The 25,474-nt window shown below is 45.9% G+C and overlaps 3 protein-coding genes across 6 annotated transcripts in view; 1 reads left to right on the forward strand and 2 right to left on the reverse strand.

Moving 5' to 3' along the window:
- LOC144169907 (uncharacterized) overlaps positions 1-25,474 on the reverse strand; it is a 179,404-nt gene that overhangs the window by 6,534 nt on the left and 147,396 nt on the right. The window lies entirely within an intron of this gene.
- LOC144169910 (myc-associated zinc finger protein-like) lies at positions 989-16,554 on the reverse strand. Of its 2 annotated transcripts, none has more exons than XM_077699357.1 (3): positions 16,426-16,554; positions 13,278-13,331; positions 989-10,471 (listed from the first exon to the last, which is right to left on the reverse strand). In XM_077699357.1, exon 3 carries the CDS (start codon positions 10,464-10,466, stop codon positions 10,218-10,220), a length of 249 nt encoding a protein of 82 aa, XP_077555483.1. In that variant the 5' UTR covers positions 10,467-10,471; positions 13,278-13,331; positions 16,426-16,554; the 3' UTR covers positions 989-10,217. The 2 variants fall into 2 exon arrangements, with proteins under 2 accessions (XP_077555483.1, XP_077555484.1); XM_077699358.1 differs by having other exon boundaries at positions 16,348-16,548.
- Uba2 (Ubiquitin-like activating enzyme 2) lies at positions 16,744-19,473 on the forward strand. The gene has a single exon (XM_077699336.1). It carries the CDS (start codon positions 16,768-16,770, stop codon positions 18,640-18,642), a length of 1,875 nt encoding a protein of 624 aa, XP_077555462.1. The 5' UTR covers positions 16,744-16,767; the 3' UTR covers positions 18,643-19,473.

Raw genomic sequence — 25,474 nt, forward strand, 5'->3', positions numbered from 1 at the left:
ACACTGAAGCTATGACTCATGCTGCGAGGGGTGCTCCAGATTTGCTCCATGCTTCCCGAAATCGTATGTCGCTGCGGAATGTTTCAGCTGTTACGCAACAGTGGTGGGTGCAAGAGCTCAGCATGTGCTTTATTGCACATGTTCTTTTGAACACGAAAGCCTGCATGGAGCCAACCAACACTGTTTTGCGACCGTACGTTCAATCGAAAACTGATAAAATGTGGGGGGAAGCACAAACGTCGGGATGTGTCGGCACCGTCTTCCCAACTCGCTCCTGCAGTCTTTCCAGTGGAACAACTTTTTTTCACACTGTCCAGCCCTCCACTATTGCATTGAGAACCATTTTTTGATTGCCATGGAGCTTCTTTTCCTTTTTCTATCTCAACGCAAAAATACTGTTTCATGATGCAGCATATTAGTTTTGCACCTGACAGTCAATTGTATCACCCGGTGTCTGTGGGAGCACACAATGGATAAACGCACGCAATGAATGAAAATTCACTTCAAAGAGCTGAGTAAGACCTGCATGAGCAACTGGGATTTCACGCACACCTTGGCCACCACAGCGAATAATTACATCAACAAAATGACAAGGGCCATTCACATTGTTGAGCACACCAAAGGGCAGAGTCTGTGAAAATGTGTTCCTCTATCACTGAAAAATTTGGGCATGTTGATACTGCTTGAGAACACAGAGAGAGAATGAACTTAAAGGTGGCAGCAATGTCAGCCAAGTCATTGCACCTGGCTCGCTACGCAGAAAAAGAGAAAAGGAAAGGAAAATCATAAAAATAAAAATATGTCAGAATATGTGCAAAATTTTCAATCACATTTAACGGTTTCAAGCTGAAACGTGTAACTTCTCATTTGCGATCTCTTGCAACTATGCGGATGTTACCAGTAACAATTTCAAATTTGGCGATGCCTAAAAGTGTTTTTTCAGGGCCCGAAATTTGCGCGTTATATTGAAAACCAAGAGGCAGCACAATGGCAGCTTTCAACCACACATTTACTGGCCAGAACACACATAAATGCAGCACACAGGGTGGGTGCAATCAATAGTTCTACCACAAATATTGCGGTAATAGGACGAGCAAATTCCATTTTCTCATACAAACAACTCACACCACAGCACACAATTCTCAGGGCAAGAACCACCTAGCACCTCTTTGTGACCCGTTGTGGCCATTCTTCTTCTAAATCCTGCAACAAGTACCACTCAGTGCAACAACATATGCTCTGGAACAGCTGCTCAAAACACATTCAAATTTGCGGTTTAATGCACCAAAGCAACACCTGGGCTATACGTCATGAGTCCTCACTTACTGGTGAGCACAGAGTTCCTCTATATCTGCTTGGTTTCCTGCATCTAATGTCGTGAAAATGGAATTTTCATTTCACCTTCTATGACCTAGTTCCAAATCACTGCATGCACAGCAGATGAAAGCCTCCGTTATTACAATGGATGCAAAAACAGTGGATGGCAAGATTTTGCAAGGTCTCCAGAAACCGTAATTTTTTTCCTCCCTTCCAAACAGTTATCTTCACGGCTACACACAAATGGTCACACGTGTGTATCAGGACAAGTTACGAAACTCTGGGTGAGCGACAGCTTTTCACAGATGTACTACATAAAGATACATTGAAACACGAACAACTCATTTCGTGGTTTTCAGTGCTTGCTGTGCACCCTGGCGACGAGTCGTGTATGCCCAGCAGGAGTAAAGTTGGGAAAGCAATCTGGTAACTTATTTTTACTGCGCAGTAACTTATAAGTTACTGGTAACTTATTCTTACTTACGGCATGATCCCTCTTTTCAAATGTGAAGCACATACTAAAAACCATGTGCACCGTTGTTCGTATTTCAATGTATCTTGATAGTACAGGCGAGGCCACTGTTAGCAGTAACACGGAGACGGGTGGCACGGGAATCTCGTGGCAGATGCAGAATCGGCGGAGATAGTTGCGCATCGTCTGCTACAGTTACTCCCACTTTTCCGCAAGCGGATAAAGTATGCAAACAATCTAGCCACGGTGCTACAACAAAACATATTCCAATTGAGTTATCAAAGCCTGCATTGCTGCACACAGAACATTTTAAACACACCTTCCACTTCCGGAGGGTCATTTTTGTTACAGAGGTTCGTGTTCAGCATTTATATCCTTGCAAAGAAAATATCATACTACAAACAATGTTGATTTAGTAAATCCATACCTCAGATTTATTATGATAAATTACAAAACATTTAAAATTTTTCAGTGCATCTTGCATGTGTGATTCGATAACTCAGTAAACATACTTTAATAGAACACCATGGCTGCAGTACTTTCTACAAGAGCGCATGCGGCAAAGTGGAAGGAACCGTAGCAGACGATGTGCAGCCATCTTCGCCTCTGGCACTGATTGTACATGTGCCACAAGATTCCCAAGTGCCCATCATAGTGCTCCGCGTAAATCAGCCATGTGCTCCACGTTACATCTAACAGTAGCCGCGCCTGTACAAACTGAATAAACACAAACTGCACTAACTTGAAATTACCAAACTTGTCTTTCTAAAGGATGCTGTTAGTAAGATTTCTGCCATACCTTGTACCCTTTAGATAATCTACAGTGTGAAAAAAAAAGGGGGAAGGGGGCACGAGCTCTTTTTTGAATACGTTCTAAAAAATTAGCGTCGTTGTGAGGTTGTCCCCTCAGGGACATCCCAGCAGAATATCCTTTTCCAGCTCACAGCCCAGAACTTAAAATTATGCTGCAAAGTTTGTCAATCCTTTTCCGTGGAATCCTTGCCATTCTCCGTGCCACTTTTAAAAGTGATGACCCTTTTCATGCATCACAGAGTAGACAGCTACACGGCAGCTATTTTTAATGCACTCCCGGTAACATACAGGCATTATCCTTGCATCTGCTATCTGCCACCCCAGACACATTTCATTCATTAGTGTTGATTGATTGATTGTAGGGTTTAATGCGCCGACGCGACGCAGGCGATGAGGCGCGCCGTAGTGGAGGACTCCGGATTAATTTTGACCACCTGGGGATCTTTAACGTGCGCCGAAATCTCGTACACACGGGCGTTTTTGCTTTTCGCCTCCATCAGAAAAGCGATTCATTAGTGTTGGCTGCAGAGCCTTCCCCCCAGTAAAAGTGTTCCTTTCCCTCCTGTAGCCCACTTACTCACTGCCGTGCTCCCCCAAGTTTTCTAATTTTTTTCTTCCTCATGGTAGCTTACGATGCGTACTGTGACAAGATATGCACGCACCTTGTAGAAAGTATTGTGCAGGCTGATTAAGCAAACAGTTTTTTCACAGGCTACAGTTGCACGTGCCCAAACATCTCATCAAGCAGTGACGCACACTGAAACATTTCATGATGACCAAACTTCCACTGCCTCCTTTTAATTGTACTCACTGATGAGAACAAAAAGGCCAAGTTACACAACAGATCCACAAAAAATTGGCCGCGTCTGCTGACTTCGCTGCAGATGTCATCGAAAGACGATAGTCGTCCGACGCTCATGCCTCATAGGTCCCTCTTATCTTTCCCTTTCACAACCCTCATGCTCTTTCTCTACCCTCTTACTACTCCCATGACGAATGCAAGAGGGGTTTGTTCAACACAACCCAATTTTCTTTTTTGGGACAGCGAACATCTATTTTCTACCTTTTGTTTTTATTGACACCTACACGGCAGCTATTTTTAATGCACTCCTGGTAACATACAGGCATTATCCTTGCATCTGCTATCTGCCACCCCAGACACATTTCATTCATTAGTGTTGATTGATTGATTGTAGGGTTTAATGCGCCAACAGTTTGAGCCAACATCTTTAAGTGCAGAGCACTTTAGGGGCTCGCCTTGTTGACATAGCTCACTCGCTGGACCCAAGTAGAGCCCTACGGCGTACCGTCGTAGCGGAGTCCCGTCGTAGCGGCATCCCACAAACGCTTTGAAAACCAAGCGGTTCATATAGTCATAGCCGTTCAAAACTCGTGAACTGCTGGCACTTGTCATACATCTCCCCGTTGTTTAGCACAAAGAAAACTGCAGGTACATTTGAGGAAAAATATAAGTAATTAACCAGCAGCGCCCGCGTTCATTTAGATGGCAACGCTCGGTAGGTTGGTTGGATTGGTTGTTGGTTATTAGGCGAAAAAAATGTGGCAGTGCAACACCGGCACATGTGGGAGGAAAAGCAGGCACAAAAAGAACAAAACTCCCGCTGGCGCAGTTTCAGGCAGGGGGCGCGCGAGCACTGCAAAGGCAGAAAATTTGAATTGCATTGGAAAAACCTCCGTTCCATTCACTAAGAGAGGAGTCAGACAGGGCGGCAGTGAGCGGATAATGGCACTACAGCCCATTATGGCGAATCACTGCTCTGCACTTCCGACAGATTTCACATTGAGTGGAACGGCTCTAATTTTGTTTTTGAGTTTGCCGTTACCTCACCTATCTACAACCCCATTTTTAACCAGTCTTTTTCTTTGCTTTTTATTCTCTATCGTAAATATCGATCCAACGTGTATTCTGAGTCAAAAGAGCACTGGTACTCTCCGTTACGTACTTCTATCTTGCCTCAAATAGGCCTCAGGTTTCTTCTGAGCTCAATAATATGGACGTGTATAAGTTATGGCAGCATTTCATTAGCAGCAAAGAAGCAATATACGCGGCCATTTTTTTGGCTGTGCGGCGAGTGTTTGAATCAAGTGACAGACAGACAGACCAAAATCTTTGCATTTAGGTAGCCCAAGAAAGACTCGCCTCTAACCCACCGACTGCAGTGTTAATTTTCCCCTCTGCTGAAAGCATACCTCCTCTTCTGACAGACGCATCAATTTTTACGGGCATATGACACTGACAAGAGAAGAACAAGACTACTAATATTCAATGTGGGGCCATGTGTGTCTTCATGCCTTGCCTTTGCGTACATAATTACGGTTAGACACCCCTGCACCACTGACGGAGCCTGCTGTCTTGATTGCAAGGGCATACAGGCCTTCTTGCAGGCCAGTGTGACGTATGCATTTGCCTCTCACCAATATCGCCTTCTACCCTGGAGAACCTTCCCTCCAAGCGAAACTGACAAGTGCCACAAAAAGCATCCCTCTAAAGGTTTCTGCTCAATTGCCTATACCGAAATGGTTTCCCAAGGAACTTCCCTTCTTGATTATGAGACCAGGCAAGTCCTTCATTAAGGGACAAACCAAGTCAGCAGCCATGAGTGGATTGGCAAGCCCGTGAAGACATAGGGCCGTATTCTGGGTCCCTCCTCCACTCCACCATTTGCTCCCTCCACTCGGCTCAGAGGAGGATTCAACAATGCTTATGTGTGGGTAAATCGATTTCAAGGGTCTCCTTCACTGGAGGCTCAAATGAATGAAGGACTCAGAATACCAGGGATAGTCTCTTTCCTGCGGAGAAAGAAGTATTTGAGGAGGGGAATCCGCTGGACTGGAACAGCGTGGGCGGGCGGCGCGTTAATGTCACTGTCTGGCGACGAGGAAATGCAGCTTGTGGAGCATCACAACAGATGGTGCGTCAGTGCTCTGTAGATTAGCTATACAAGCCATCAAATCCAAGTTGTTGAAGTGGGTGGAAAGTAACGGTATTTTGGGGGAACTGCAAAATTGATTTCGGCCGGGTCAGCGCTTAGAAGACAATATTTTCGTATTAACCCAGACCACCGAAATTTCGGCAGCTCAGGGCAGACCAACATGGCTACTGTTTCTGGACATAAAGGGAGCCTATGACAACGTAGACAGGGGATTGTTGTGGCATATACTGGAAGAAGAGGGGATTGGGTCAGAATTTGCAGGGCTGCTGAGGTCAATATATGAGGATAACAAGGCGCATATTACATGGGAAGGGCGTACAGGCACAGAGCTCGTGTACATTCAAAGAGGTTTAAAACAGGGGTGCCCCCTTTCGCCATTGCTGTTCACACTTTACATTAGAGGAATGGAAAGACGATTGGAGGAGAGTGTATTAGGCTTTCACTTGTCGTACCGAAGCAATGGAGAGTTGGTGGAGCAACGGATTCCGGGATTGATGTACGCGGACGATATAGTGTTGCTGGCAGATAATGCGAAAGACCTTCAAAAATTGGCCGACATTTGTGGTGATGAGGCAACGTACCTAGGCCTACATTATAACCCACACAAATCTGGAGTCATGGTGTTCAACGAGGAAGCTCATACAGCACCAATAAGAATTCAACAGGAAGCCATACCATTAGTAAATAAGTACAAATACTTGGAGATCTGGCTTAATGAAGGAAAAGGCTACCTGAATGTCCATGAAGAACACCTCAAACTGAAAGGGAGACGAAACGCAGCAGTAATGAAACATAGAGCACTTTGGGGATACAATAAGTACGAGGTGGTGCGAGGCATCTGGAAAGGGGTAATGGTGCCGGCGCTCACGTTCTCTAATGCCGTATTATGCTTAAAGTCAGATATCCTGGTGGGACTGGAGGTTAACCAAAAGGCAGTCGGCAGATTAACACTGGCAGCTCACAGTAAGACTACAAATAAGGCGGTACAAGGCGATATGGGTTGGGCTTCATTTGAGGCGAGGGAAACACAAAGTAAAATACGTTTTGAGGAGCGGCTTAGATATTTAGATGAGAAGAACTGAGCATCCAGAGTGCACCGGTATCTGTATTTTAAAAGTGTAGACACCCAATGGCGGAAGAGGACGCGAAAGCTGGTGACTAAATATAACTTGACCGCGGCGAATAAACAATTGGGGGCAGTCAAAAAGCAAGTGAAGGAAACAGAGATGCTCATGTGGACAGAGAGGATGGAAAAGAAGAGATCACTGGGAATCTATAAAGCAAGCAAACTAGAGATCCGGAAAGAGAACTTTTATGACAACAATAAAGGTAGTGCGTTGCTCTTTGAGGCGCGGGCTGGCTGCTTGAGAACTCAAACTTACATAAGCAAATATTCGTCCCAGGGTGAGACATGTGGGATGTGGCAGGGATAAAGAAACAATCGACCACATAGTAATAGAATGCCAGAAGATTCAGCCGGCCAGAATTGGGGGGAAAGTCCTACTTCCTGAGGCACTGGGCTTCGCAGTTGATGGAAGCATTAACTGGTCAGCAGTAGGTATTACTAAGCAGCGGCTGGAGTATTGGTGGAAAAAAAGCAGGGAAGTCGATAAAGTGTCATCCCAGCCAGGGGTTGCGGCAGGGCAGAATTAAAAAAAAAAAAATCCGAGTTGACGGTTAACTAAATTTAAATAACCAAGATAGGCTAGATGGCGCATGCCGTCACTCCGATTCAAAAGGGAGGCCTTTAATAATAATCATCATCATCACCATAGTTTACATATTCTACAGACGCGTAGCACAAAAATTGTAATATCGAATATGTAGTGAAAATTTCCAGATTTCTTTCAGTAAAATACATAAATAGAAGTGCCTGACATTTTAGCAACAGTTATTAGTAAACACTGCCCTAATTACAAGCTGTACCGCGTTCGAAACGAAGCACTAGAAGAAACGCCGGAGCAGACGACGTCTTCCGACGCCGCCTTGCCGCCACGAGTGATTCTTTCTTGCCGCTCTCGCCTCTGGTGGGTTTCTCAGATTAGCGCGCGCTTTTCATTTTGCACGGGCAGGGCGACAAAGTTAGGACAGTCTAAGTATGACCTAATGGCATAGAGGATAAGAACCATCATTTACTGGAACTAACCCCACCTAGATTCTCAACCATGTTTTTTTTTGTTGTTGTTGTTGTAGGTTTCGCATTCTAAAAAAATCAAAGCCTTTTCCTCTAACGACAACGATGTTTGAAACGCGAGGATTTCTTCTGCCGCAAACCGACTCCAATTAAAGGAGCCATGAAGAGAAAATGCAAGTTGGTTTTATTCGAAAGATTTCGTGTTTTATAGTGCCCCCAGCACTTGTCCGGATACAAACGGTGCTTTATTCACTGAGAAATTAAACAATTTAGGTTAAAATTTTGATTTTCCCGCTCAATCGTGCGTTTTCGTGGCCCCAAGTGACATCACAGGAACCGACCGCTCTGCAGCCTAGAGTACCTTCATTCATGCATCCGCCGTACAGGGTAGAGACACGTAACGCTGGCGCCGCCATGTTCGGTTGCTCGCTCGCCGCCGAAGCAAGTCATTGTGTCAAAACCGCGCTAAAATTATCGCCGCAACGCGGTTTACTGAAGAAGTTTGAATGATATTGTCTGTTTCGCGTTGCTAGGTCTCGTGGGAAACGAAAAGAATAACGCGTTGAGCCCGTTGGCCCAATTGCGGCGGCACGGGACCGTTCAAAAATTGTCTCCACCCTGTACAGCGGTGTTGGTTTGTTCCCGCGTTTTTTTACGTTCCGTAACCTAGATGGCGCCACCATACCGTGGCAAGCGTTTGGTTTGTTTTTGCCCGCATTTAAACCTGGCTTGTTTTTGTTCTGGGAGAAAATATTCGTTCCCTGAAACAGTGCTCGCTCGACAAATGGGGTCACGTAAGACACCGTTGCTTGCGTCAATCGGCCAGTGTCGTCTGCGACAACCCCAAGCCCCGTAGTGCTGTGCAGCTAAACCAAAGCATGCTGTGCGCAGTACGAACAGCAGAACGCATCAGTACTTCTATGTTTACATGTGCTTTCGTAACTTCCACTGTTTGTCCCATCATTCTTATTGCTTTGTAAAGAATGTGCCCTAAATTTAAGCCCAAATCGCTCGTTCGTCTAGTTTGTAAGCTCTACCTAATTTGCGTCTGCTTCTGCCATCCTCCGCCAATCGCAGAGCTTAGCCCATGTGACATCACAGGTTCTGTTGCGGGAAATGAGCTGGTGGGTCGCAGGACCATTCCCGTTTTTCTTAATTATGTAGCTTATTTGAGCGAAGTTTACGTTAAAAGTGGTGTCCGTATGATTCTAACGAGACAATCTTTTGAATGAACCAAACTTGTGTTTTCTCTTCATGGCTCCTTTAAAGTCCAGTCGCGCGAGGGATTCGCCGGCGTCGTCCGCCCACGACGGCAGCCGGCTATGCACAGACTGACCTTGAACCAGCGCGCCTTTTCCCTTTGGCGCCTCGCGACAGAGGGCGCGTCAGTGCCGTGCCCGGTGCCCTGACTTTATCGCGCCGCCGGAGCAGGCCCTGTTGCGCCTCCTCAATAATTCTTGCTTCGTGCTCTTTCCTACCCAAGCTTGCAGCAGCCAGTGCAATGGGTGTTGTATGTTTTACTCGACCATTGAAGTGTAGTTGGTTAAATTCCCTCTCAGCGCAATCTTAAAACCTTTCAGTGAGCAGACCAAACACTCGGAACCGTTCTCGTGACACTGAGAAATGCATTGTGGCTTGGATTCTCATGTTCTAGTTTGCTAACCAGGTAAAGTAGCCTATTTATACTTTCCCACACTACACCACATAGCACATTTGTGTGAGGTGTACTCTAAAGCATGTAAATTTGCGTCTTAACTATGTGCTCAGGAGAAGTGTTCACAGTTGTGGTCAACCTAAACAAAACATCATCTCTAACAGTGATAAAGCATGTAAAAGTGGTCACGGACTGGAAGTAAAACAGAAAGTGAATAAATTGGTGAAAAAAAAATAGAAAAAGAGATGAATGCTTCAAGCTGTTCCTTCATAAGTTCAGTTTTATCTCCACTAAAGAATCCTTTTAAGTTTTCTTAATCTCCACTGACAGAAAGGAGCGAGACTTATCGTCAATTGGCTTTCATTTGTACAGCCAAGCCTTCTAGGTAGAGTAAATAAAAAATGGCCATATACATCACTAATGATAAATTACAAATGATAAAATTAAAAAAAGACTTCAAAGCAGGTTAACATGCACAAATAGAAGCATTGTACTCTCACCCATACTTCACCACAGAGCAATAGAAAATGCGAGCATAACAACATCTCAACAATGCGTGACACTTTTAGACTACATAAAGCAGACACAAACATGCACACCCTACACACACACACGCACACCACTGTGCACTAGGAGCATGGCACAGCAGAATTTGCAATCCTTGGACAGCAGTTTCTCCTCGACCCGTGGCTACAGCACAGAACACACGGCAACCCCCAGGCGCCACAGTACTCCACGCTCACCGAAGGCACAGCGCCCTGCCGACAGTTTTTCTTCTTCTAAGAAGACGGAAAAACCTTGCAAGGTGGTGTCACGGGCGCGACACCGTCACCCTCGCAGGCCTGCTCCGTGCGACCCCCGGTGCGGTGGTGGTCACCATCGCGACACCACCCCGTGGGCCTGCTTCATGTGACCCTTGAGGGTGTCCTTACGGCCGTACTTGCGCTGGCACAGCGAGCAGGGGAAGTACTCCTGCACAGGGTCGTGCAGCTTGACGTGCCGCTTGAGGTTGCTGTAGTTCTGGAAGGCCTTGTTGCACATGCGGCAGGTGTACACCGCCCGGCCCTGGCTGTTCATCACCGAGTCGTACGCCGCGTCCAGGGAGAGCACCTCCAGCCCCATGGCCTCTGCCACGGGGGAGAGAACGGAGAGAACCACCGTGTTTGAGCGGGAAGACGCAAGAGGAAGCTTGACATTACGAGTTCAGCAAAGCCCATCCACCAGCATTGCACGACATCGCAGGTAACGTCACTTCCTGGTATGCTACTTCACGTGCAGTTACTTGTTTGCATCTTCACATGTGCTAATTAAAGGTTTCCACTGGTCCCTCCTTGCCCACAACGAAATATTTGATTTAGAGACCTAGCAGTGTCATGTTGTACTGGTCCTTCTGACATCCAACACAGCTTTTGTTCTAAAAGCGAGGAGACATTTCACCGGGAGAAGAGTAGTTCCAAATACAATATACAATGGCCACACTGCGGCATGCCTCTTGAACTACAACTGGCACACAGAAAACATTCGCGATACAATTGCATGGAAGTAGGAGTGCCAAAACAATGCTGGCTGAGTAACAGAAAAACATAGGGCACTGTATTTTAATCTTAATGCTCTATCTTGCAACTGAAATCCTTCGGCTTTAATTTCGCTAACATTAATTTAATTTTTAAGACAAAACCTTCAATTTGTGTTCCACAATTTATCTTTTTCCACTATTTCAAAATTCAATCGTTAAATTTTGGTTTGATTTTGATACCTCCGTTAAATTGTCAGCACACTGCACAAAACTCGCTACCTTTTCTTTCATTCCTTTTTTTTTTTCTCTTCATTTTAGCACTATGTTTGAACATGCAGACACACCCCACCAATCATTCCACACTATAGTGTGTACTGTCTGGCTGGCATAATGCTACACCGGATGAACCACCTCTACCTTACGATGTGTTCAATATACTGCTCCCCCTCTCAGCCAAACCTCATGTACCAGGCACTAAGATGAGATCTGTTCAGTTAGACCTAAAGAGCAACATTAACTTAAACACATAGACTATTTAGGAGTTTTAAACCCATCAATGCACAAAATAAATTAATCCCCAATTGCGATTGACAATACGTGCTGCATACATTTTCTGTAATTTTTCAAATGCTTCCCAACTTTTCTCTAGTGCCACTTAAAAAATACAGCGGAATTACTGCTTTCTTTCTGCCTAGTCAATTTATAGCAGTCTTCTCAAGAAATGCAAGCTACAAAGTCGCACATTTCCTGCTACAAGGGGGTTATAGCCCAAGTTAATTCCACCTCTGTTACTCCAACACTACAGCACATTAGTAGCAAAGCAAGTCAAAGCGTGCATGACGAAAACACGTTTCACACACAACTGCATCTAATTGCATCCAGTAAGTGCAGAAATCAAAGCACAGAAGGATATGCAAGGTTTCTTTAGGTAAAAACAAAGTCTGTGAACTACCTGTTGATACTACTTTGCAATGTTGCAAAAAAAAAAAAAAAAAACTGTTGATCATTACACACACAACAATCTCCTTATACAAAGAAAGAAAATTTCCACTATATGATTGACCACTTGAAATGCTCCACAAACATGAGAAATATTTTTTTGAGACGTGCTCTACATACAATGCCTTCTATTGTGGTGTACTTAGCGCTAAACACACAGCCGGCATTAAGTTTCCTGGGCACTTCTCAATGTAACAAAAAAGAATTGCTTTTAGCCACTCGTCAATCTGCTTTGAACTTGCAAACTGCGCCGGCAACATAAGTAAAACGTGTTCACCCTGCTGAACACTGGATTTTGCAATTCCATTTCATTTGAGCATTAGAGTACGTTTGTTCTCAGTACAGCCGTGACAAGCTTCTGGTTTCAATATGTACAGACACTGCAAAGTGCATATTCTTAGTAGGCAGACTTTCGCTAATACCACTGCACCCTACCAAAGGTGTGCAGTGGTTGTCTCTCGTGTCTTAAGAAAAGTGTGCATGTGGTGTGCCCCGTAGGGCAACAGTGGTACGTTATGTGTCTACTGGGCTCGAGATAGATCTTTGCGTGCAAACAGCAATGAAAAGGCGCTGTAAGTTATCGATTCTAGGCTGGGCATCTGTGACTCTTGAACTGAGTAGCAGTGCTTAAATCCACAGAGAGGCGGGAGGGAGTGCGGTAAGATGATTTCAGGCACCAGCGGCTAATGCATTTCAGCAATATGAAAGTGTACAGTCATGGTCAAATGAAATGCAAATACGGGAACATGAACCAGAACATGCACAACTGAAAAATACTGTTTGTGAAGGTGCAATAATGGCACACCCAATTGGTATATTTGGAAAGCCGCTTTCCCCAACTTTGTTACTGCCGTTAATACACACGTCAATTTGGCCTGCATGGAAAGAAATCGCGCTATTTATGTGTTCCGGATTATATTTTCGCGATCCCGTTTCATTTGTCCATGACTATGCACTAATCTGTAAACTCGACAAATACAACTCCTACTGCACATCACAGCTCTATCAAAACTTGAATGTGCCCTAAATTCCAGCATCAAATTGCAGCAAACATGCATTTCAAAGCATTAAACTCATAAACAGACGTTATTTATGTTGCTTGAAGAACACCGGTTGCTAACAATATTTTGCAGCAGCACATCTACTTCGCTGCTCGTTTTAAGGTACCAAGGCTATTATCAAGGACTGGGGCTCGTCACAAATAATCAGTGCTGCTACAAAAATAATATGACATGAGCACATAAAAGCCGGCTACATGAGATAAGTTGACCAGCAAAAAGGCAATAAACTCAGTGGTACAGATATGTCAACAGAAGAACATCAATAGGAGGTCACAAAAAAACAAAAAACAAAGAGTGAACATGAACAAAGCACAAAAAGTTCCCAGTCGAAGAATTTTTTCACTGTTGCATATTCACAGTTTCAAGTCAAGTTGGCACAAAGCTTCTTTCCTGGAGTTGCAGTCGGTGAACCTGGTGGAACAGAAACATGGTAACAGTCAGAATGTCGGATCACCCAAAAACATGGTGCTGATCAGACGGACGGTTGAGTAATAACAGTTTTGTGCTCACAAATGCTTACCAACCCTCTCTTAGAACACAATTACATACATAGGGGGGCACAGGGGGGAAATAAGCAATAGTTCCCCGTTCCTTTTGTAGTTTGGGGTTGGAGGGAAAATGTCATCCAGCACCAGCTGCAAGCAAATTTAAACGTTTACGCACCACTCCCATTTTTTCGTAACTGTAAATGTGCTGTACTATTAGTGTTTTCGAGAGGCACAAGCTGAACATCTATGTACAGGCAGGCTGTGTGGCGTTCTGTAATTGAACGTTGCATGACCCAATTGAATAAAGGTTCACATCAGGGCGGCTGTCGGAGAAAAAGGTCATGCTTTATCTGTTTCCCTGAGCAATAAAGCGGCACAAGGCTATTACACTTTTACCTTGACTAATTTTCCCATGTTGCGCACAAAATAATTTGGTTCAACAACTCAAATATTCCTTTGAGTAAAGAAAACCACAATGACGAGAAAAACTGTTGCCCCATTTGAACAATCCCTTTGGACTGGAGTTTGACTACATCACAAACAGTAGTTTTTGCAGATAGCAGCTATCCCAATTAGTTCTTGCAAACAGCAGTTAAACTGCTTCTCCCGTAGTGGCCTAGCAAAAAAAAAAAAAAAAAGCAGAAGGAAGTGGCAGTAAATATGTGCTGTTAACATGGTCGCTGATGGTGGTGACATTTCACGCAAACTATTAGAACAGCTGAAGCAGAAAAAAATAATCAGTATAACGAGCTGCCTAGAACATAAAGCTGCTATTTTGTGCATGCACATCTGGCATGAGTCACAACTAGGAAGTGACATTGTAAAACACAGTATCATTGTAACACCAATGACATTTGAGATGCAGGAACGAGGACTATCCACCACAGAGTTGACTGGGCTTTTAGCAAATAATCGTATGGTTTACCTCGCGGTCTCACCTTGAACCCAAAATGAGGTCAAGGGGAAACTTTTGTGCTTTTTGCATTCTAGAGTGAAGGCATGATGCAGGTGCATAGCACTGCTTTGCAACCCAGTGCAAGGCAGCAGCTTGACATTCCCACATTGGCCGCACTTCTCATACATTACAGCGTACAGGGGGGATTAAAAGAAATACGAACAACGGAGCACACAGCCTCCGACGCATGCTGCACCGTCTGGCTGCAAAGTCAGTAAACTGCGCGCATGCGCACTTCTTCGAGAGCGTGTGAGATTGTGGCCTACATTTATGAGAAATGCTTGATCAAGAAGCGACCCCGGTCGTTTATTTTGAGGTGCCTTTTCAGGCTGCGTCGCCACTGAGCGGGATGATCGTTGAACGGCATCGTGCTAGCTGCAATCAGCCTAGCTGCTGCGCGCTTGGCTCCCGAATTCAGTAGATAACAGGATGTTCAGTGGCGACAGAGCATAGAAAGGCGCCTGAAAATAAATTACCGGCGTCGCTTCTTTATCAAGCATTTACCCTAACAGTAGGCCACACTCTCAAACGCTCTTAAAGAACTACGCATGCGCGAAGTTTACTGACAGTGCAGCCAGACGGTGCGGCATGCGTCGGAGGCTGTGTGCTCCGTTGTTCGCATTTCTTTTAATTCCCCCTGTACCTATCTGACATGCCTCGTTTTAGGTGCTGAAACCAATTATTAGTGTCACTTGCACCGGAAGGGTGGAAAAACATGTTTAAAGAATTATATATTTCATGTGTCAAAAATACACCTGCACTTTAAGGCGTGCTGCAGCTCAAGACTAATTTTAGCCACCTGGGGATCTTTAACAGGCCCTGAAATCCCCACACAACACAGAAATTTTTTTCACCTCTGCCAGAAAAACTGTCACAATCGAACCCGCCTCCTTGAGATCAGCAGCACAATGCCTTGGCTATTAAAAATACGTTTTTCAGTATGCTTCAGGCAAGTGTCAAGAGCTGTGGCATTACTTCAACGCATTCGTTCTGCATTTCCAACACGCACAGTCTGAAAACTGTTCTCGTTGGGAGTTTGCTGCCCCGGCAGAAAAGAAAGTTGTGTTAGTGCTTTTGGCCCGGAGGCCTTACGTTGGTAATCTTGGCCAAGTGGCATTTATTGTAACAACAATGAGCACTACAGCTGAACAAGCGTTTACAAGCTGATTAATTTGTAACTACATTTAAACTTTAACAAAGCTCCCCAAAACATGTTTGCTACGTCTGCAGTACATTCATCAACCCACGAAGCTGAACTTTCCAGACAAGGCATCTAATCAGAGAATGCGAAAACATTAAAATGTTAAATTAGCTAGCGCAGCGACGATTCCGAGTCTGGCGTATGTGCGCCACTCGGGCAGAGAACACTCATGAAAATGAGAGCAAATACAATCACGCCGAAGCATCAAAAGTGTCTAGCGCGAAGGAGTAGGCGAAATGTTTGTAGCTGCGGAAACCAAAATTCCTCAAGGTGGACAACGGGCGTAGCTATTGTCGACGAATAAATGCTTCGATTCGTCGCCCATCATTGCATAAAAACTAAAAATGGAACCAGAGCTTGCAAAAGTAGCGTTACAAATTGACCGCGGTAGTTTCCTGTCGAGCGAAATGACAGGAAATGCACTTACGGTCTCCATGCCTACGATAAATGCGTTGCCACGACGGTGGCGTTGAACAACCTATCTACTCACTTTTTTTTACGAGATACTGTAAAAAAAATCGTATTTCACAATTCTGCACGATGCTTTTTAAAGCACGCCACATTCGCCTCAAACAGGGCTCCCGAAAACAAACGTCCGCGTTCGGTGTTCAAGCCGGAGCCTTAACCGCAAATCACCCACGACCACGACGGAGGCAGCGCCAAAGGGTAAAGGCCCCTGTGGTCTCCCGAAAGCGCACACGATTGTCTTGTGAACATCTGCGGATGCCAGGGAGGACACAAAATGCCAGTGGAGTTTAGGGTCTGCAACATCGGAATACTAACGGTTTCCTCGGGTCGGCGCACAGAAGCAAAAAAAGCACACAAAAATTCAATGCACGATGAAGATTAAGAAGCGATTACGTTCGTAGGACATGTAGAGGTAGGTTGTCTTGTAATAAAACACGTAACGCAAACTCAGGTAAAAGATGTTCAGCTGAACAGGTATCCGGACAAACCACACGATCACACAAATGCCACCGTCGCCATGTTACACAACAGAACACAGATAGTGTCAGCCATTTAGTAGCTAAAGATCACTTTCGTAGCATACCAAAAAGCAAAAAATATTAAAACGTGACATAAGTTTAATACATTTTTTTACTTACAAAGTAATAAAAATTTGTTATAAAAATAATTAATGAGCGAGCATGACACCCGCTCATTCCCATTCCCATTCACGACGCTCCGCGCGAAATTTACAAGATGGCGGACACCGGCTTGGTGCATTGCTCCGGAGACGTCAAAAATTCGAAAATCTTGGTTGTTGGTGCCGGCGGTATCGGGTGCGAGTTGCTGAAGAACTTGGTACTTTCTGGTTTCTCGGACATTGAAGTGATTGACCTGGACACCATTGACGTGAGCAACCTGAACCGGCAGTTTTTGTTCCAGAAGGTGCACGTCGGAAGGCCAAAAGCTCTGGTCGCCAAGGCGAGCGCCGAAAGGCTTGACCCACACGTCAAGATCAAAGCGTACCACGACAGCATTGTGAAGCCGGACTATGGGCTCGACTTCTTCAAACGGTTCGCAATCGTCATGAACGCCCTCGACAACCGCAGTGCGCGCAGCCATGTCAACCGCATGTGCCTGGCAGCGAAGGTGCCGCTGATTGAAAGCGGCAGCGCCGGCTACTTGGGTCAAGTGACGCCTATCTTCAAGGGGGTCACCGAATGCTACGAGTGCCAGCCACAGCCAGCGGAGAAGACCTACCCGGGGTGCACTATCCGAAACACTCCGTCCGAGCCAATTCATTGCATCGTGTGGGCGAAGCACCTCTTCAACCAGCTCTTCGGCGAGGCAGACCCGGACGAAGATGTATCGCCGGACTCGACAGACCCAGAGCTGAGAGGAGAGGTGAGCCTGGACCAAATGCTCAAACAAGGCACGGACGCCACGGGCAACGTTTGCCGCGTTTCGACGCGGCTGTGGGCCACAAACTGCGGCTACGACACCGAAAAGCTTTTCAACAAGCTTTTCGGTGACGACATACGGTACCTGCTGCGGATGGAAAAGCTGTGGTCCCGCCGAAAGCCCCCAACGCCCCTTCGGTGGGAGAACCTTCCCGACGCGGCACCCGGCAGCAGTGCCGAGGTCGCTGACAAGGCGAACTCCGGCATGGCGGACCAGCGGCTGTGGACACCGGATCAGTGCCGCCTGATATTTGGCGCCTCCGTGGCGAAGCTGAAGGAACGGGCGCTGGCACTAGGCGACGGCGACCACCTGGTTTGGGACAAAGACAACGAGGAGTGCATGAACTTTGTGACCGCCTGTGCCAACTTGCGCGCTCACTGTTTCGGCATTCCTCAGACCAGCAAGTTCAACGTCAAGGCGATGGCGGGAAACATCATCCCTGCCATAGCGACGACTAACGCCATCATCGCGGGTCTCATCGTACTCCAGGCGCTCAAGATGCTGAAGGGAAAGCTGGAAGAGTGCAGGTCCAGCTGCAGGCAGGTGTTCCTCAACAAGCAACCCTCACCGACCAAGAAGCTCATCATTCCCGCCCATATCGTTGGGCCGAGCCCGAAATGCTACACGTGCTCCTCAAAGGCAGAGCTCTACGTCAGTCTTAATGTAAAGCTCATGACGCTCGGCGTCTTTGAGGACAAGGTGCTGAAGGAGCAGATACGTATGGCCGCCCCAGATGTAGAGCTGGATGATGGGAAAGGGACCATCCTCATTTCAAGCGAAGAAGGTGAAACGGACAGCAACCGGGCAACGCATTTGGCCAACTTGGGTGTGCTGAACGGCTCACGGCTGCGGTGTGACGACTTCTTGCAGAATTTTCAGGTTACCATCAACGTCATTCACGACGAGAGTAAAACGGATGTTGCAGCGTTTGAGATCACAGGTGACATGTCTCAGCCAGAACCTGACACCAACATGGCAGATAGCAACCACAAGGAACAGGACAATGGCAAGGACGGCCTTTACGAGGATGGCGACGAGGATGATTTGCTTGTCATTGAGCACAGTGACATCGAGGAGTGTGAAAATGGCAGAACCGGCCTCAAACGCAAACTGGCAGATGACAGTGACGACAGCGTGGACGTCAAAAGATCCTGCGTGGTGATTGACTGACCACGTTCTTTGCCGCTTGTCCTACGTTTACAAACGCCCCAAATCTGGGGATGCAAATTTGATACCTGCCAAGAGAATCAGCGTTCATTATGTCAGAATGCACACCATTATAAATATAAAAATATTCATTGCGCAGCAGAAAGTACTTAGTGTGCCACCAATGAATGTACGATTACGGTTAGAACCGCCAGCACTTCTCGTTTTTTTGGTAAAAAGTGCAGATTATTCTTTCTTTTGCTTTGTCGTAGCAGTTTGAAATTGCAAATTTGCCCCATCGAGACTGTTTCAACAGTTGAGTTAGAACAAAGTCGACTTTATTACACCCCTGTGTCATTTCCAGTGTCGCTCTTTTTCGGCCGCTGGAAAATTCCCCAGGCCCTTCAAGCAACCCTGCCAAGTATTCCTCGTTGAGTGGTGCCAGCAGTGCTTTTTTTACTTTATTGCCTTTCGTGCAACAAGACCAAGCCGTTTACTTGGACATCCCAGCCATTTCATGAACTGCACACACGTCTGTCAAATGATTTCAGAACTCCTGCTGCTAATATTTGTATACTCTTTCTCGTTTTCAAATTTTTTTCCTTTATTTTTCTAGTTCCTTTTTGCGTTTGGCTGCTGTAACTGCAAGGATGTTTTCCTTCCTTGTACGCGATCACACAAATTTTACACTCACCTTGTCATTGTAAGCTTCTGCGTTCCCCAATGTGGCGTATGTGCTGCAAACAGTACACTGGTGCCCGCCACAAGCTTTGAAAAGCTTTGAGGCGTGGAATACGTTTTTGAACCGAAGATCTTGAGCTTCTGAATAAATAACCGAAGTTGTCTTCCCTGCAACTGTTGTCGTCCTCTCAAATGGTCGTGCAAATTTGTTGAAGGGTGCCATGAAGATAAAGTACAAGTTCGGTTCATTAAAGATACCCTTCTGTCCTGATAACGACACCACTATATTGCAAACTGCAAGCAAATAATCGAGATATGAAAGAAAGCATAAGAAGCAGTGGCACTCCCCAGCCATTTTGCGGTGACTTCTCTGCGACGTCAGAATCTTGTTTCAGCGATTGGCAGCTGCTGGCCTACGCCACTGCCAGAAAACGTGACTGGGCTGTTGTAGTGGGGCCTCTAGGTCCGTTATATCACTTGAATGTTAACATGCAGTTAATGCACTGATAACTGTTTTTAGTGCTGGCCCATATGACCACTCCTGTCCACATTGTCGCTAAGGCGAAATTTGAAATTTTTTTAATACAGTGGAATCTCGTTGATATGTTTTCAAAAAACTGTGAGGGAGAAACGTACAATCCGGGAAAACGTACTGTCTGGTAAGAAACTTGCTATGGGGAATTTTTAGTGTTCACAATTGAGAGCGCAGTAACCGGGAAATCGTGTGAATCAAGAATGTATCAACGGGATTGTACTGCATTTCTTTTTTTTGTTGTTGAAAAGCCTTTCTCATGGTGGGAGTGGAGCTGACTGAGTTGCCAAAGGCTAGTTCTTTCTGACTGAACAAAGTTTCGTTTTGTCTTCAAGGCCCTTTCAAACCCATTAGAAAAATGTCGGGGCTGCTGCACATCAGTACAGAAGTGCTTTTCAAGCAAAGCTGTGGCCTGGGCAGTAATGTACCAATGAGGATTTTCGGGCGTTTCACGCCGTTGCTTGTGTTTATACATTTTTTGTTGTATGCGTCGACTGTTCCATTATCAGTGAAATCAATCTAGTACAATGACTTCCTTCACCGAGATTGGTGCAGCGTGTGCAAATGCAGAATCCACAGCATTTCGGTGGCAACACTGACACTACTTCTAGCATAATTGTAGTCCCAGCAGTATTGTAAAGCCACCCCACCCGCCGTCTTGGTTTTTTTATGCTCTTTTCATTCTGTCCCAGCTCTCATACAAATGAAAATTTGGCTGTGGTCTTCCCAATGCAAGGCTTCAGGCATCAAAAACTGGGTGGCACTAACGTCGCCACCTAAGGCAAGGTGAAGGTTTTCAAATCTCTGCTACAAGAGGTATGCTGTTACGCCTCGTGGTGTAGTGGCAATGCCTTGGTCTTCTAGGCAGGGGATGTGCGTGTGCATAAATGTCGCTTCCCGACTTCATAACCAAGAGCAGTGGAAGTGTGCATTATATCTCAAAATGGGAATTTAGGTTTGATTAGTAGCTCCCTTTAGGCAGAGTGCACAGTCGTACGCTCAGCCAGCGCCCTGTCTGTGTACCCTTTTTGTAGTCTCATTTCCCTCACTGCTTTACAACTCAGTTATGTACCAACTGGCCCGCCTTCAATTATGTTGCACAGTCAAAACACCAAAACATTTCCATCCCTTACATTGGCTGTTTTTAGCAAATGTGCACCCAGGTATAGTACGATCTGACCTAACTGATTGGCAAGTCTTTGAACAAGGCCTTTCTTTGTACGACTAAGGCAACTGGTCGCAATGCAATGTTTACACTCTATCGCAGATGTCCGTCTCTATTAGTGGAATTCAAGGATGGCATAATATGCCTGTGTTTACAAGGTTGATACAGAGCGCCTTTTTGGAGCTTTATAGCCTCTTAGATGCATATGTGCATGTTTATGTAAGCATATACAAGACAGCTCTGTACACCCTGCACTACCCCAGTTGTGAAATTCCTTAGACAGGAGTTTCAATGACTGGAGGTAATTAACAGGAGAGCTGTTGAGGTGGACATGCAGAGCAGCAACGAAATACAAAGCTCCTTGGAACTCCCACCTTCTCGCCTGTATCAGGGGGATTCGAAACTTGCAGATGTTGAAAGTAAATTGGAGGATGGTTAAGGTGGGTTACCCCTACAAAGAGAGAAGGACAAGGCTTGGCCATAGGAAAGCTGCAGGATGCCATCAAGGGGAAATTCAGAGCAGCAAACCGCGGAGTTGATCGTTGATTAAAATGACGGTTGATCTTCCCCTAAAAAACCCATCGAGAATATAAGATGTAAAAATCAGCTGAGTGACTGCTGAGCAAGCAAGCATTACTAGCACAGTGCTTTTATTCATTCTCTACCAATAATCCAATGGCTATGTGCCATCTGTTGGGAGTACTAATTGTCTTTTGTGGGTTCAAGGGAAAGTAGTGAAGCCTACTAAACTGCAGAAAGGACCAAAATACTCCAGCAAGGCCCATGGGAATATTCCCATATTTGTCTTCGTGAAGCTCAACTGGCTGTGAAATATGGTTGGACAGCATTGCAATACAACATTGTTACAACAGTATCAAAGCGATACTTTTGGGCATCTATTCCTGCATAGACATATGGTTGCCAAATCTATTTGTATTGCTACAGTGAAATAATTTTACGGTATGTTCGGAACACCCCGACGTGCCTAAAAATCTCATTACCATATTTACAGCAAAAGGTGTAATGTCTCAGCACCTGCAACATTTTTTGGGTGGCCATCCATAGACAGAATATGCTGTGTGGCAAAGCCCACCCTCTTGTTAATCATGTCACAATAGTTACAGAAAGTGGGCGGGCCAAGCATAGAGTCTATGGGGCCAAGTACTTTAACCGACACCAATGCTCAATAGTGCGCTCATCAAACTGAATAACTGTAAATGGCACCAGGCTCAATGTCCATCTGTTGACCCTGAAGTGGTGGTTAAACCAAAAGGATAAAAACAAAAACCTAGCACACCTCCCCACTCTTGAGTGCCAGCCACCAGTCGCATTCATTTTACTAAAAAGATTTACTTTTTTTTTTTGTATCTCCGCCCAGCCCTGTTTCACAATGCCAAGCCGGTTTTAAGCTACCACCTAAAATCTCAACCCCCCATCGATAAAGTGATCGTTCCATGAATATTTTAAAAATTATTTTTGCTCCATTATGTTTCTAGCATCATTTATCACTGGTCTGCTGGTATGGAAAGCGTTATGATTTATGTTATCACCCAATCAGAAGTACAGTTTGTAAAGACTGTCTTCAGGTGTGAAGCCCGAGGCCTCCTGATGTACTGTCAGGTGCATAAGTGGACCACATTAGTTCTGGAGTAGCAAGCCAAGCTCACTAGTACCAGGCTGACCTTCCCAGTGCATAAAATGTTTTTTAAGTTTAACCATACGGTTCTCTCCCACATTTCTTCATCACTCTTCCAACACGACTGCCGCACTTGCAACCTCCCTCTCACTACCTACCACTTGGTGCACTCGTGCCTCGACAGCCCTATTCCCCTCCTCAACCCATCACCTGAGCCGTGGGAGTCTGCGCTGACCAGCTCGGCTCCGGAGCAACAACAAGCTCTGGTCAACCGGGTACTGGAATCAGCGCGGGCTCGCGGCCTCCTGGACTTGGGAGGCTGACCGCTTTCGCTCTTACTCCTTTCTCTTTAAGATAAATAAACGTTTATCTCTCTTAAGTGACACTGGCAGCCAAGTCACCTGGTCCACCGGGCCCACACATGGATTCCAGGCACCTTGGAAGCGCCATCTTGCCTGGAGGAAGCTGCCTCGTAGATAAGTCGCTCCCTGGCAGCCATCTTTCCGCTGCAGTGCATGCCGGCAAGAGGACTGGCCAATGAGGGACTATGGCATAACCGTGCACCAAAGTTGTCCCACTGCCCTCCTCCACAATATTTTCCCTTCCATTGGCTTCACGTGATCGCCTCCATGAATAAAGTCAAAAGCACCTTCATCCCAACAATTTCAACTTTTCTGTCCCATCATGCATCCTCATTGAAATCATAATAACCCAGTGGATTCCCAATCATGAGCTCGTTGGGGACTTTTTGGGGCTGGAGAAGTGATGAGGGACCCACAGTTAAGTATGTTGATACATGTCATGCTGTCAAATGCTCTACTTTTGCAGCTAAAGTCGCCTACACATTTCCATGCCCACCTTTTGTGTGTTCAGCTTTCTCACACGACTGCAGTGTTGTGCAAAAAGCCTACTTTAAAGCCCCTGCTACGTGGAGAAATCAAACGTACATGCCATGTGGCAAAGTATACTTCCTTTTTTTTTTTCCATTGGCAAAAAGGTTCGGCAAAACAGAGAAAAAGAGGGAGGGTCACACTGTCTTTACAGCCCCCCCCATACCCCCCAGCAGCTAGCTGTTAAAGGGACGTTGTTGGGAGATTATGTTGTATGTCTCTGGCAAACTAAAAATCGCCTACAGGCACCACTGACAATCGCAACGCATTTTTCTTTACATCGTCTGTCAATTTTTAGAGCAAAGCTTTCTACCTCAACCAGCCAACAGTTTCATCATGGTGTGCACCACAAGAAACACCCAACGTGGCTGGGGATGGGGAGGGTGCTTTTCACTCACGGAGCACAGTGTAGGGGGCGTGGCGAATGGGCACTATTACCCAGCGTTCCCCCACTCCGGAGCCTGCTCACCCCGGCGGGCCCATAGGCAGGACCCATTTTGTCAGCTTTGTCGTCTGCTTTAGCAATGGTTGTTTTGGGCCTGTTTTGGTACGACTTCACGTCCATTGCTCGCTTCCTTCGCTCGGCTTAACTTGTTCAACAGCACCTCCTAGGTAACCCAAACTCGAAGGAATTATATGGTCGTACAGCAAAGATATGTTAAGGAATGGTTTACAGGGCAGGAAAACAAAATGTAGTGACCACATACAGACATCTGGCCGCTAGAGAAACGCTACCTTCTCCGCACTGCTTGCCACAAATGGGACTCCGTTTTCTAAATTGATGAATACCGATTCGGTTGTGTTTTAAGTGGTACTACAAAAGGCAAAAGGAGCAACTGGTTCTGATAGCGATTATAAAAGTTCATTCAGCTTTCTCACAATTATCAAACAATTACTAAACTATCTAATTTTAATCGGCATAAATGGGAATCACTAAGCTCACATGCCGAATTGTTTCGGTGTCTGCGCTTGTGTTGCGTGGTGGTGCAGCCCCGAGCTAGCACATCAGGATGGCTAGGTTCCGCTGAAAGACGGCCCTTCCCGTTTTCTTTCTTCCGATGCACGGCCGGGTTGTAAACAGCGGCGGCGTCCGCCGCTCTAGCCCGGCCGCGGCCGATGCTACTGCGTTCGGGACGCCGCCCCGCGAATTCCAGGTAACGGCTGGCAGAATCTCTGGTTTCACTCTTCGTACAGCCACGTTTGTGAATTCGAGTGACGTGGCATGGGCAATTGTTGTGGGTGTCGCTCACAGCTTTGCTTTTCAACCACCTTCACAGTGTGGATTGGAGCCAATTTTTTTCGTATCAGAATCTAACACCTACTTGCAATATCGCTTAGTTGTCCACACGAAAAGATCGTCATAGTTTCCGCCATCTTTGCTGGTGCAGGAGACTGGCCACGAAGCTAGATGTAAACCACCATAATTGTCGCTGTCCAACGCAGCCGTCGGGACCGTACTTGTCCTTGTCGTCTGCTTTGGGAAAGGCATTTCCACCAAGCAGCCAAAAGTAGACCACCACAATTTGGTGCAGCTCATATTCCCCGACCCTTGTCATTTGGGAAACCCACTCCTCAGGAATGGCGGATCAAAACTGTAACCTCATCCAGGTCCAGGGGCATTCCTCACCAGCAACGGTTACCAGAGGGATGCAAAAGGAACACTACCTTTGCTTTCTGAGCATACATGCATGCTTTTATTCCATACAAAAATCATCTCTAGATGTTTTAGAAAGGCTGCCACGCAAACTAAACGCATTCACACAGTAACTAGCACTCCGCAGAACAAGTTAGAAAAACTGTGGGAGAGCAGATGCTGACTCATTAAATGCAGTGCTCTCGATGCGCTCTCAATACTCTTTGGCATGCCAATAACACACAGGCAGGCACTTTGACGTGCTCGTTATGTTGTAACATCGACAGCATGAATGCGATTGGTTTTCATGAAAAGTGTG

This window comes from Haemaphysalis longicornis, unplaced genomic scaffold, assembly GCF_048455015.1.
Source record: "Haemaphysalis longicornis isolate Haplotype H1 unplaced genomic scaffold, Haemaphysalis longicornis Haplotype H1 scaffold_2, whole genome shotgun sequence".
Classification (NCBI taxonomy): domain Eukaryota; kingdom Metazoa; phylum Arthropoda; class Arachnida; order Ixodida; family Ixodidae; genus Haemaphysalis; species Haemaphysalis longicornis.